The sequence below is a fragment of the Caretta caretta genome, chromosome 15 (genome assembly GCF_965140235.1).
Source record: "Caretta caretta isolate rCarCar2 chromosome 15, rCarCar1.hap1, whole genome shotgun sequence".
NCBI classification, from domain to species: domain Eukaryota; kingdom Metazoa; phylum Chordata; order Testudines; family Cheloniidae; genus Caretta; species Caretta caretta.
Window position 1 is genome coordinate 1,117,621 of NC_134220.1, and position 12,239 is coordinate 1,129,859.

A 12,239-nucleotide genomic window follows, 5' to 3' on the forward strand; every position below is an offset into this window, starting at 1 on the left:
TCTTCAAGTTTGTCTCCCGTTGAGACACTCTCCTCTGGCATTCCTAGTGCAATAATGCCAGGGTCTTCAGGATTCAAAAAGTGTGCTTCCTGTCAAGACTCTATACCAAGGTCCGACGGACACTCGCATTGTGTGAAGTCCTCAGCGAGACACACGTCCCTGCCAAGTGTGTCCATTGTACCATCCTCAAAACCAGGGCTCATCATGACAGGGACCTGCGGCCGAAAATGCTCCTGATGGAGAAATCCCTACAGCCGTCTATGGAGACGGGCAATAGCAAACCCTCTCCCTCACGCTCCCCGGCCAGGTCGGAACCAATTGGGAGCACGGCTTCACCCTCCCAGGCGAAGAGGCAGGAAGCCCAAGTGTCTCTGTGCAGAGACTTTCAAAAGGTAAAGGGTCTCCTGCCAGATCCTTACCCTCATTGCTGACAGTGCCAAAGGCAGGTGCCTCCGACCGTCCCAGGACCTCAGCCACAGCTCCCGTGGAGCGCAGAGGCAGGGACCTGACTTCCTGTACCAGGAAGGTCTCCTCGGCACCTAAAATAGACCCAGTTCCAACAGCGCGTTCTGCCCCGGTGCCCACAAGAACGTTGGCACCAAGACATGACTCCATGTCTAGTTGGCAGCCGGTGTCAAGTGGAGTGCCCCAGGGGTCGGTCCTGGGGCCGGTTTTGTTCAATATCTTCATAAATGATCTGGAGGATGGTGTGGATTGCACTCTCAGCAAATTTGCGGATGATACTAAACTGGGAGGAGTGGTAGATACACTGGAAGGCAGGGATAGGATACAGAGGGACCTAGACAAATTGGAGGATTGGGCCAAAAGAAATCTGATGAGGTTCAATAAGGATAAGTGCAGGGTCCGCACTTAGGACGGAAGAACCCAATGCACAGCTACAGACTAGGGACCGAATGGCTAGGCAGCAGTTCTGCGGAAAAGGACCTAGGGGTGACAGTGGACGAGAAGCTGGATATGAGTCAGCAGTGTGCCCTTGTTGCCAAGAAGGCCAATGGCATTTTGGGATGTATACGTAGGGGCATAGCGAGCAGATCGAGGGACGTGATCGTCCCCCTCTATTCGACATTGTTGAGGCCTCATCTGGAGTACTGTGTCCAGTTTTGGGCCCCACAGTACAAGAAGGATGTGGATAAATTGGAGAGAGTCCAGCGGAGGGCAACAAAAATGATTAGGGGTCTGGAACACATGAGTTATGAGGAGAGGCTGAGGGAACTGGGATTGTTTAGTCTGCGGAAGAGAAGAATGAGGGGGGATTTGATAGCTGCTTTCAACTACCTGAGAGGTAGTTCCAGAGAGGATGGTTCTAGACTATTCTCAGTGGTGGAAGAGGACAGGACAAGGAGTAATGGTCTCAAGTTGCAGTGGGGGAGGTTTAGGTTGGATATTAGGAAAAACTTTTTCACTAGGAGGGTGGTGAAACACTGGAATGCGTTGCCTAAGGAGGTGGTGGAATCTCCTTCCTTAGAAGTTTTTAAGGTCAGGCTTGACAAAGCCCTGGCTGGGATGATTTAATTGGGGATGGGTCCTGCTTTTGAGCAGGGGGTTGGACTAGATGACCTCCTGAGGTCCCTTCCAACCCTGATATTCTATGATTCTAAGCCTGCCTGCCAATCCAGCAGCAGCAGCGGACCTCCCGCAGGGCCCTACAAACGGCCCACAGCACTGGGGAAAGCTAAACAGAAGTCCGTGCGCACTTCTGAGCACAGATCATGCTCAGCAGGATCACAGCCCAGGGAGCAGCAGCGGCAATTCTTAAGTCAGGATGACCTCAGCCTGACTCTCCGCTCCTTGACACAGTGCTCACTCTTTGACCAGCCGCTCTCCCCACCTAACCTGGCTACCTTCAATGACAGCGAGCCTGATATGCAGCAGCAGGCGAAGTTCTCCCCACTTGCCTCTCCTCCTCCACCAGAACCTTTTGCACTTCAGGTCACGGCTCACAACCACCAGCCTCAGTTTCCCTACTTTGCCCCCCTCTCCCGTGGGTGGCACCTGACTTCTCTTATCCCATGCCTTAGTCTCAGTGGCACCCTTGGCCAGCTCCTACTGCCACTCGCCCTCATGCTTCTTCCACCAGATCACAAGCTCCTTCTGTGCCTCTATCTCCAGCTCTGACTACTTCTAGAGCGCCTGAACACCCCCTCCCCCCCAAGAGGTGGGCTATGGACCATACCCTGATTCACCGACTCCTAACTCTCCATCAGCTCCAGACAGAGCCTTCATGCCTCCCCCTCCACAGAATGTGGACGACTTTAAACAATTCCAAGAACTTTTCAAGAGGGTGGCACTCAGCCAGGACATCCCCTTAGAGGAGGTCCAGGAGACACAACACAGACTCCTCAAAATCCTGCAACCTTCTGTGCCCTCAAAGATCGTGCTCCCCATAAATGAAGCACTCGTAGAACCAGCTGACGCCCTCTGGCAGACCCCAGCCTCTATCCTACCAACTTGCAAAAAGGCTGAACGTGAATATTATGTTCCTGCTAAGGATGTAGACTTCTTATTCTCCCATCCACAACCGAATTCTCTTGTAGTGGATGCAGTGACACACAGGATGAAACAGCCGCACTATCGGCCCACCGCGCAAGACAAGGACCTCAAACATCTTGACCTCTTGGGCTGCAAGGTTTATACCTCCTTCACTCTGCAATTCAGAATTGCAAACTATTCCACCCTACTTGCAAGCTACGACTTCGACAATTTCAATAAACTCTTTGATTTTATCTCCCATATCCCGGAGGACAGGAGAGCAGAATTTAAGTCAGTCCTTGTCAAGGGCTAGTTGGTCTCCAGAACAGCCCTACAAGCATCTTTACGCATGACGGACACAGCAGCCCACACTACCGCAACTGCGGTGGTTATGCACAGACCTTCCTGGCTGTCTGCATCTAGTATCCCCAAAGACCTGCAGACCGAAGTGGAAGACGTCCCCTTTGATAAAGATGAGCTTTTTTCCAAAAAAAAAAAAAAAAAGAAAAAGAAACACGACTAAGTCTTCCACACTATGAAAGACTCTAGAGCAACCCTGCTTACCCTGGGCATCTACCCATCCCTTCCCAGGAGACAACGGTATAAACCTTATCAGAGGCCACTCACACAACGATATCACTGGTCCCAGCCCAGACCATACGATATAGCCAGGAATCGCGCTAGACCTCCTAGGCACAGACAAAACCAAGCACAACCAGCTACTTCCCATCCACTGGGAAACAAACAATAATTTTGAAGTGTTGGTCAAGGGTCTGCGCGACCACCCCTTGACTCCACCGCCTATTTGCCCATTTGGCTACCGCCTCCAGGCTTTCCACCATTCCTGGCAGCAGATCACACAGGACCATTGGGTCCTGGACATAGTTCAGTCCGGTTACTCCATCCCTTTTATATCCTACCCTCTTACCATTCCCCCTTCCCTGTCCCTCTTCAGGGACCCCACTCACAAGCACCTACTTCGCTTAGAAGTGGCTCGTCTTCTACAGCTAGGTGCAGTGGAGCCTGTGCTGACACAACATCAAGGAAGAGGGTTCTACTCCCACTACTTTCTGACCCATAAGAAGAGTGGGGGATGGAGGCCTATCCTAGACCTATTCTGACTGAACAAATTCGTACGTGTACAGAAATTCAAGATGGTCACAATGGGCACAATAATACCCGCGCTGGAACACAGCCTGGTTCACAGCCTTCAACCTACAGGATGCCTATTTTCACATATCCATTCATCCAACCCACAGCCGCTTCCTGCAATTCACGCTCAGACATGAACATTTTCAATACAGGGTACTCCCTTTCAGACTCTCCACAGAACCAAGAGTATTCTCCAAGACCCTAGCCGTAGTTGTAGCCCACCTCTGCAGACACGGGATCATACTCTTCCCCTACCTAGATGATTGCCTCATCAAAGGCAACTCATACGACGAGACACTATGAGCTACCCATTTCGCCATCTCCCTCTTCCACAGCTTAGATCTGCAAACAAACTTCCAAAAATCCACCCTGACACCTACACAGCAGATTGAATTCATTGGAGCTCACCTGGACTCAGTCCGAACCAGAGCCTCACAGCCACACCACAGATTCCTCACTATTACACATCTCATACTCACGCTCTCTGTTCATCCCGAGATACAGGCAAGAATTTGTCTACAGCTCATTGGCCACATGGCAGCCACCACCTTCGTGGTCAAGTACGCCAGGCTGCACATGAGATGTCTTCAATGTTGGCTCAACTCAAACTTCAAACCCAGCAGACACAGCTTCTGCATGATGCTAACTCCTCCAGCTTCTCTACAATGGTGGACAAGACCAGAGAACCTCTACATGGGCGTTCCCTTCCAGCAACGCTCCCTGGCACTCATGCTCACCACGGACGCTTCCCTGATCGGTTGGGGAGTGCACCTGGGGAGACACATGGCACAGGGCCGTTGGTCCCTGCCAGAGATGCATCTGCACATAAAGCTCCTAGAGCTCAGAGCAGTGAGACAAGCCTGCCTTCACTTTCTCTCCCTCATAAAGAACAAATCTGTCCGGGTCCTGACGGACAATATAGCATGTGTGTTTTACATCAACAGATGGGGGGAGCACGATCGCACTCCCTATGCGTGGAGGCCATCTGGCTATGGAATTAGTGCATACAACACCACATAGAAATTACCGATTCATGCTACCTGGGTGTCACAACACTACCGCTGACACCCTCGGCAGACACTTTTCCAAAAAAAAAAAAAAAAGAATGGGAATTATATCCCACGTTACTACAACAGCTCTTCTGTTGGGGGAGGGATAGCTCAGTGGTTTCAGTATTAGCCTGCAAAACCCAGGGTTGTGAGTTCAATCCTAGAGGGGGCCATTTAGGGATCTGGGGCAAAAATTGGGGATTGGTTCTGCTTTGAGCAGGGGGTTTGACTAGATGACCACCTGAGGTCCTTTCCAACCCTGATATTCTATGATGATCCCACTGGGGCACCCTATCAATAGACCTCTTTGCTACAACCCAGAATCGCAAATGCCACCTATTTTGCTCCAGAGCGGGATTTGGGACTGCATCCCTAGGAGATGCGTTCCTCATCCTGTGGAACAACTCTCTCATGTACGCCTTTCCACCAATCCTTCTGATACACAGGGTTCTACACAAGATCAGAGATGACAAGGCCCGGGACAGACTTATTGCCCCGGCTTGGCTGAGACAGACATGGCATCCTTACCTGCTCTGCATGTCCATCCGTCCTCCACGGACTCTCCCCAACAGACCAGATCTGCTTTCTCAGGACAACGGCCAGCTTCTTCACCCACAGCTCCAGAAACTCCATCTGACGGCTTGGTTCCTTCATGGTTCCAGACCCACGAACTAGCCTGTTCTGAGCAAGTCCAAGTATGTCCTCCTGCATAGTAGAAAAGACTCCACTTGTAAGACTTACCTGCAGAAGTGGAAATGCTTCTCCATGTGGTGCTCCCAAAAATACTTGACACCCCATACCGTGACTCTCCCTAACGTCCTAGACCAGCTTTTGAAACTAAAACAGGATGGGCTATCGCTCAGCTCCATCAGAGTACACCTCACAGCCGTCACCACCTTCCATGATTTGCTGGACGGATATTCACTTTTTCCCCACCCTACTACAAAATGCTTTCTCACAGGCCTGCAAAATCTCTACCCTGAGATTTATCCATCAACAGCTGCCTGGAATCTCAGCCTAGTTCTTCACTGTCTTATGAAACCTCCCTTTGAGCCCTTAGCTACCTCATCTCTTCTCCACATGTCTATGAAGGTAGCTTTCTTGGTTGCTGTAACATCAGTAAGGAGAGTAGGGGAAATAAGCACCCTGATGGCCTACCCTCCCTACACAACCTTCTGTAAAGATAGTTACCCTGCGACCCCATCCTAAATTTCTCCCTAAGGTGGTGTCCACCTTCCACCTTAACCAACCAATATACTTACCTGCATTCTATCCCAAACCTCATGACACTCTGCACAAAACGGCTCCACACACCCTCGACGTTAGACAACCAATCGCCTTTTATCTGGACAGGACTACACCATTTTGTAAGTCCCCGCGGCTATTTGTGTCCACTAGTGAGAGATCAAAGGGTGGGGCTATCTCTAAGCAACGCCTTTCCAAGTGGATCTCTGACTGCATCAGATCCTGTTACTGCATTCAGAATGCCCAACCACCCAAAGGCATCAGAACTCATTCTGTGTGAGCTATGTCAACATCCTTTGCCTTCCTCCATAACGTACCTATTCCTGATATCTGTAAGGCAGTCATGTGGACACCCTGTGGGTGCTCTACTCCCCGCCCTCCTTCTCTCTACTTTGGAGTACTATTCTGACATCACGATAGAGAAGGAACTGAGGGGGGTGCGGGACACACGCGCTCAGGCAGACTCTAACGAGACCACGAGACAGCAGCTGAGCGTGTGTTTCGTGACCAGGCACTGCTACTAAAGATATCCGGCACTGGGAGGCACCATCACCTGGAGTGGAGCACCCACAGGGACACACATCTCGAAGAACCTCAGTTACTGAAAGGTGAGTAACCTTCTCTTATACACCCAGCTAATTTTGTAATATTGTTGTTCAGGGAGAAGTTTTCTTCCTGATCCTGTCTGATATTTAGCTTATAACTTGACACATAAAATAGATATCATTATGTATTTTTTTTATCGTAGTGTAACTGTAGATGTTAGGCTTTGACTCTCATACATTTTTTATTCTAACTAAGCTATTTGCCATTATATTTTTAATTTTGTCTACAAGTATTTACCAAGAAGATATAAAAATGTAGGTTTTTGGAAGTATGTAACATTAATTTTCATTTTTACAGGTATATAACTATTTCTTCAAGTATTAATGTGTTCTGAATTGTGTAACAGATGTGTAATATGTATGGCACTTAATTTTCAATTTTCTCCTTTTGTTAATAGATACTTTGTCCCATGATGTAGTGATACAATAATTGAAAGTGTTTGATCATGAATAGACTTTTAGAATTGTTCTGTCTAGTGATGGTCAGGCATTCATTGGATTTAATATATTTTGTAGACCTATAAGTCTCTACAAATTCTCTACAAATCATCTTCTTCTGCACCTTGTATGAAAAGGAAGGGAACTTGTTAATATACTGATACCTTTTAGCTATATCAACCTTTCTGGCTCTGATTCACTTTTTTTATTGTCTTGAATTTTTTTTTCAACTGTATTGAGGTACTTTTTCGAAAGGCGCTATACAAAAATATATTGTAAACATTCCAGTTGCCATAATGTATTGATTTAGGAATTTCTATGGCCCTCATTACAGTAATATCTAAGAATCTGACAATTGTTAATGAATTTTAATCTCAGAACACCACTGTGAGGAAGGGATGCGAAACTGAGGCTCAGGGTAAATTAAGTGATTTGTCCCAAGGTCATACAGGAAAGGCTGAATTGGGAATTGAGCCAAGGTCTCTTGAGTTCCAGGTTAGTGCCCTACTGCCCTATCCATTAGACCAGGGGTTCTCAAACTTAATTGCACCGTGACCTCCTTCTGACAACAAAAATTACTACACGACCACAGGAGTGGGTACTGAAACCTGATCCCACCAGAGCCCCACAGCCCTGGATGGGGGGACCAAAGTTGAAGTCCAAGGGGCTTCAGCCCTGGGAGCGGGGCCTGTAACCTGAGTCCCTCCACCCAGGGCTGAAACCCTCGGGCTTTGGGTTCAGCCCCAGGTGGTGGGGCTTGGGCTTTAGCCCCCATAGTGGTGGGGCTCAGGCTTTGACTTTGGGCCCCAGCAAGTCTAACGCCAGCCTTGGCGACTCCATTAAAAGAGAATCATGACCCACTTTGGGGTCCTGACCCACAGTTTGAGAACCGCTGCATTAGACCATCTGTTCCTTCCATCTGGGAATCAGGCAGACCAGAGCTTAGTTTATTTCTCATTGATACAAAACTCTCCTGCGCTCTGGAAAGGAGACATTAATAGAACTTGTCCCTGTGTGGTAGATTGTATTCTGGACTTCATTAGAGCATACTCATCTAAATTATACTTGTTTTTCCTAATGTGTTTGAATCTGGTCTGCTATTTACACAGAAGTTTGGTGTTTCCTGTATGAATCTACAGGGACTTAGACACAATACTGTTAAAAAAAAAATTAGTTATTCTTTACTGTGTGAAGAGTCAATTACTGAGGGTCATCATGGGATACAGTTTTACTCTTGCTTGATATGGATTTTTCAATGTGGGGGTTAAAATGTATACAGCTTTCCTGCTGCACAGTGCCTGTTACTTTCCTGTTTCCTGAATGAGTGTAGTTGTGTCTTTCTCAACCTATTTTGGAAAGTAGAAACCTTTACTTGTGCTTCTGATTTATTTCCTCTGTCTGCCTTTGATATCCAGGGGAACATGTAACTTCGAGGTTTAAAAATGAAGTTGAACGGATGGGTTTCGATATGAACAATTCCTGGAGGATATCCAATATCAATGAGAAATACAAGTAAGTTGTATGAATCTCTGTAGACTGTTGCTTCACAGCCAAGTACCCTGTCAAAACACTAATCCTCATGTAGCAGATCACTGGAACGTTTTAAAATGAAGAAGTTCTGCAATGAAAGAAAATCTGCAAAAAGGGAAAAATAAGCTTTTGCCCTTTTTGCTGATTTATGTATTTATAAAGAATGCCTTAAAATGGGCTTTCAAGTATATATATTTTTCTAATTAGAGATATCAGGTCTTGATTTTCTGTTCTTCTTGCTGGAAGACTCCATGGAGGACAGGAGAACTAGAGGGACTATAACATTACAAGAAAGTGAAATTGACCAAATGAGAAGGGAAATGATTCTTATTCAGACTATTTAAAATATTTTGCTTTTATTAGCAACTGTTTTCCTCAAACACCTGACAAAGACTGGGAAGAAAGAATCTTTGTGGAAGATTGAAACACCCAGGCCTTTGAACTGAGATCTGAGAAAGTTCCCACTCCAGTTCTCTAGTTTCACAGGAGTCCTCCAACAAAACTGGGAGACAAGACTAGATATTCTTGACATGTGTAAGATTTTTTAAAAAAAGAAAAGAGGCCTTTTTTATTTATACATCGTAAAGAAGCACAATGGGGGAAAACCATAATTTTTTCCCTTTTGGAGTTTTTAGAGTCTGAGGTGTCAATTCAGAAAAGCAGTCCTGTTCAGGAAAGCACTTATGCATGTACTTCAGTGGTTTTCTGAATAGAAATAAACTTAGGCACATGCTTACGTGCTGCCCTGAATTGGGGGAAAATGCATGACTTATTGTTTGTAATTACTTCCACTTCTGTTACCCTTATTGGAAGAAAATATTTTCAGTTCCCTGCAATTTATCTCAAGCTGTGGAAGACATTCTTTATGGGCTCACAATTTTCCCCTTAGAAATCTGCTTAAATTTGGATGAGAAATGAAATGCAATTTTAAAACATTACGGTAAGGGTTCCCAAGTGATGGTCTGTGGACAGTGTTATCTGTGTAGAGCTGGCTGGCGCATCGTGCTGTTTCTCCTTGTCTCCTGCTGCTTCCACAGTTATACAGGCTTTTTGTTACAAAGATGAGTTAGGCAGTGTCAAGGTTCCTTCCCCACTCTGAACTCTAGGGTACAGATGGGGGGAACTGCATGAAAAACCCACTAAGCTTATTTTTACAAGCTTAGGTTAAAACTTCCCCAAGGTACAAACTATTTCACCTTTTGTCCCTGAACTTTATTGCTGCCACCACCAAGCGTCTAACAAAATATAACTGGGAAAGAGCCTGCTTGGAAACGTCTTTCCCCCCAATATCCCCCCAAGCCCTACACCCCCTTTCCTGGGGAAGGCTTGATAAAAATCCTCACCAATTTGCATAGGTGAACACAGACCCAAACCCTTGGATCTTAAGAACAAGGAAAAAGTAATCAGGTTCTTAAAAGAAGAATTTTAATTGAAGAAAAGGTAAAAGAATCACCTCTGTAAAATTAGGATGGTAAATACCTTACAGGGTAATCAGATTCAAAACATAGAGAATCCCTCTAGGCTAAACCTTAAGTTACAAAAAGACACAAAACCAAGAATATACGTTCCATTCAGCACAACTTATTTTATCAGCCATTTAAACAAAACAAAATCTAACGCATATCTAACTAGATTGCTTATTAGCCCTTTACAGGAGTTCTGACCTGCATTCCTGCTCTGGTCCCAGCAAAAGCAACACACAGACAGAGAGAACCCTTTGTTTCTCCCGCCTCCAGCTTTGAAAGTATCTTGTCTCCTCATTGGTCATTTTGGTCAGGTGCCAGCGAGGTTATCTTCAGCTTCTTAACCCTTTATAGGTGAAAGGGTTTTTTCCTCTGGCCAGGAGGGATTTAAAGGTGGTTAGCCTTCCCTTTATATTTATGACAGGCAGCCTGTAAAAGCAGTAAGAGACAAAGATGTTCTGTCATTCCAGAGTTCTGTTTGGTTAGAATTATAACCTTGCTGTTATAGTTCATTCTTGGAAGGTTCCTTTCAACCACTGGTCAGATTGGGGCGGGGGGTGGGGGGAGGAAGTGTTGGTATTCTCTTATACTCACTGAGATTCAGTGAGAATCCACGCATAGTAGATTGAAAAAAGAAAAGGAGTACTTGTGGCACCTTAGTGACTAACCAATTTATTTGAGCATAAGCTTTCGTGAGCTACAGCTCACTTCATTGGATGCATCCGATGAAGTGAGCTGTAGCTCACGAAAGCTTATGCTCAAATAAATTGGTTAGTCTCTAAGGTGCCACAAGTCCTCCTTTTCTTTTTGCGAATACAGACTAACACGGCTGCTACTCTGAAACCTGTCATAGTAGATTGAGTTGATCTTCAAAATATGAGTATCCTATTTTTGCTTGCAAGTTTGGGTTAGTGGTTAAGTAGTTACCAAAGTTGACATTTATATAAACATCATTTGTCTAAGAATTAATACCCTATGGTAATGAATGGGAACTGTTCACACCTCTCCAAGCTAATCTTACAGACACTTTGTGTAACTCTAGCACACACATCACTCTTTTCACTAAATTCTGGAGCAGAAGATGGCAGCCCACAGGGAAAAGTGCCATTTTGCCAAATCACCACAAATCAGCATAATCCAGTTCCTACCTTCCGAAAGGGATTGATAGGTTGATATGTTGGTTCAGTTTTACACATATATCCTCTGCTGACCAAATCTGCCAGGCCATAATGACTCCATTCCTAGTGGCTTTGTGATATGAGCTTATAGAAGAGAGTGGACTTACTAACTCTTTGGTTTTGAAAGATGGGGAATTTCTCTTCTGTTTTGATGTGTTCCTGGCAGCTGGAGTTCAATACCATTGGGTTATAATTTTCCTAAGGAAACGCTGGGTCAGATCCTCAAATGGTGAAAGCAACACTGCTCCATTGAAATAAGTGGAGCTATGCTGACTTACACCAGCTAAGGTTCTGGTCCACTGTATTCTTTAATGTCTGATAAAGAGGATTGTAGCAGCATATATGATTGATCAGGAGCTCACAAATAGTATGGCTTGCGAAATGAACAGCTCTTTGTTTGCTTGTACAGCCTTTTATTTTGTGTTGTCAGTAGGTTGTGTATCTGCTAATTGTCTGCTGCATTTAACCATTCACTTCCTCTTTCCACTCAGGCTCTGTGGTAGCTACCCACAGGAGCTCATAGTTCCCGCTTGGATCACGGACAAGGAGCTGGAGAGTGTGGCAAGTTTTCGGTCCTGGAAACGTATCCCGGCTGTGGTTTACAGGTGAGACTCCAGACCAGGAGCATTCACTGTCACCAAATTGAGGACTGGCACTTTTCAGCAAATAAAACCTTAGCTTACTTGGAACTGGGAATCTCAGCTAGTAATGAAACATGCTCAGGGTGCTAATGTACCAGGGCTCAAAATGAGTGCAAGTAACTACAATGAAAGTAATGAACATTCAGTAGATTCTGTAAATAGTAGGAAATACAAGAGTTACAGCAGTGTATGGTGCCTCTAGTTTCTGAGTATGCATAATCAGAAGGGTTGTAATGTTGTGTGTGCATGCATGAGAAGCTTTGCTGTATTCTGATTCCTTGTTAACTCTGTAACTCTTCCAGCTATGAATTACTAATACCCTCACCTCAACTTTTGTTGTTGCAGAACTCTTACATCAGACTTCAGCATGTAACTCACCTTGTCAGTTTTTGATTCCCCCCCCCCCTTTTTGGTTTTTACACCCCCATACAATACTGGCGACACACAA

General features: G+C 45.6%; 1 protein-coding gene across 16 annotated transcripts in view; it reads left to right on the forward strand.

Moving 5' to 3' along the window:
• The window catches only part of MTMR3 (myotubularin related protein 3), a 240,851-nt gene that overhangs the window by 174,363 nt on the left and 54,249 nt on the right, over positions 1-12,239 (forward strand). For all 16 annotated transcript variants that reach the window (XR_012665130.1, XM_048821231.2, XM_048821238.2 and 13 more), the window contains 2 exons: positions 8,395-8,491; positions 11,642-11,755. Coding sequence is in view for 15 of the 16 variants with exons in the window: in XM_048821231.2 (XP_048677188.2) it covers positions 8,395-8,491; positions 11,642-11,755 (211 nt within the window). In the remaining variant the exon portion in view is untranslated. The remainder of the gene's footprint in view (positions 1-8,394; positions 8,492-11,641; positions 11,756-12,239) is intronic.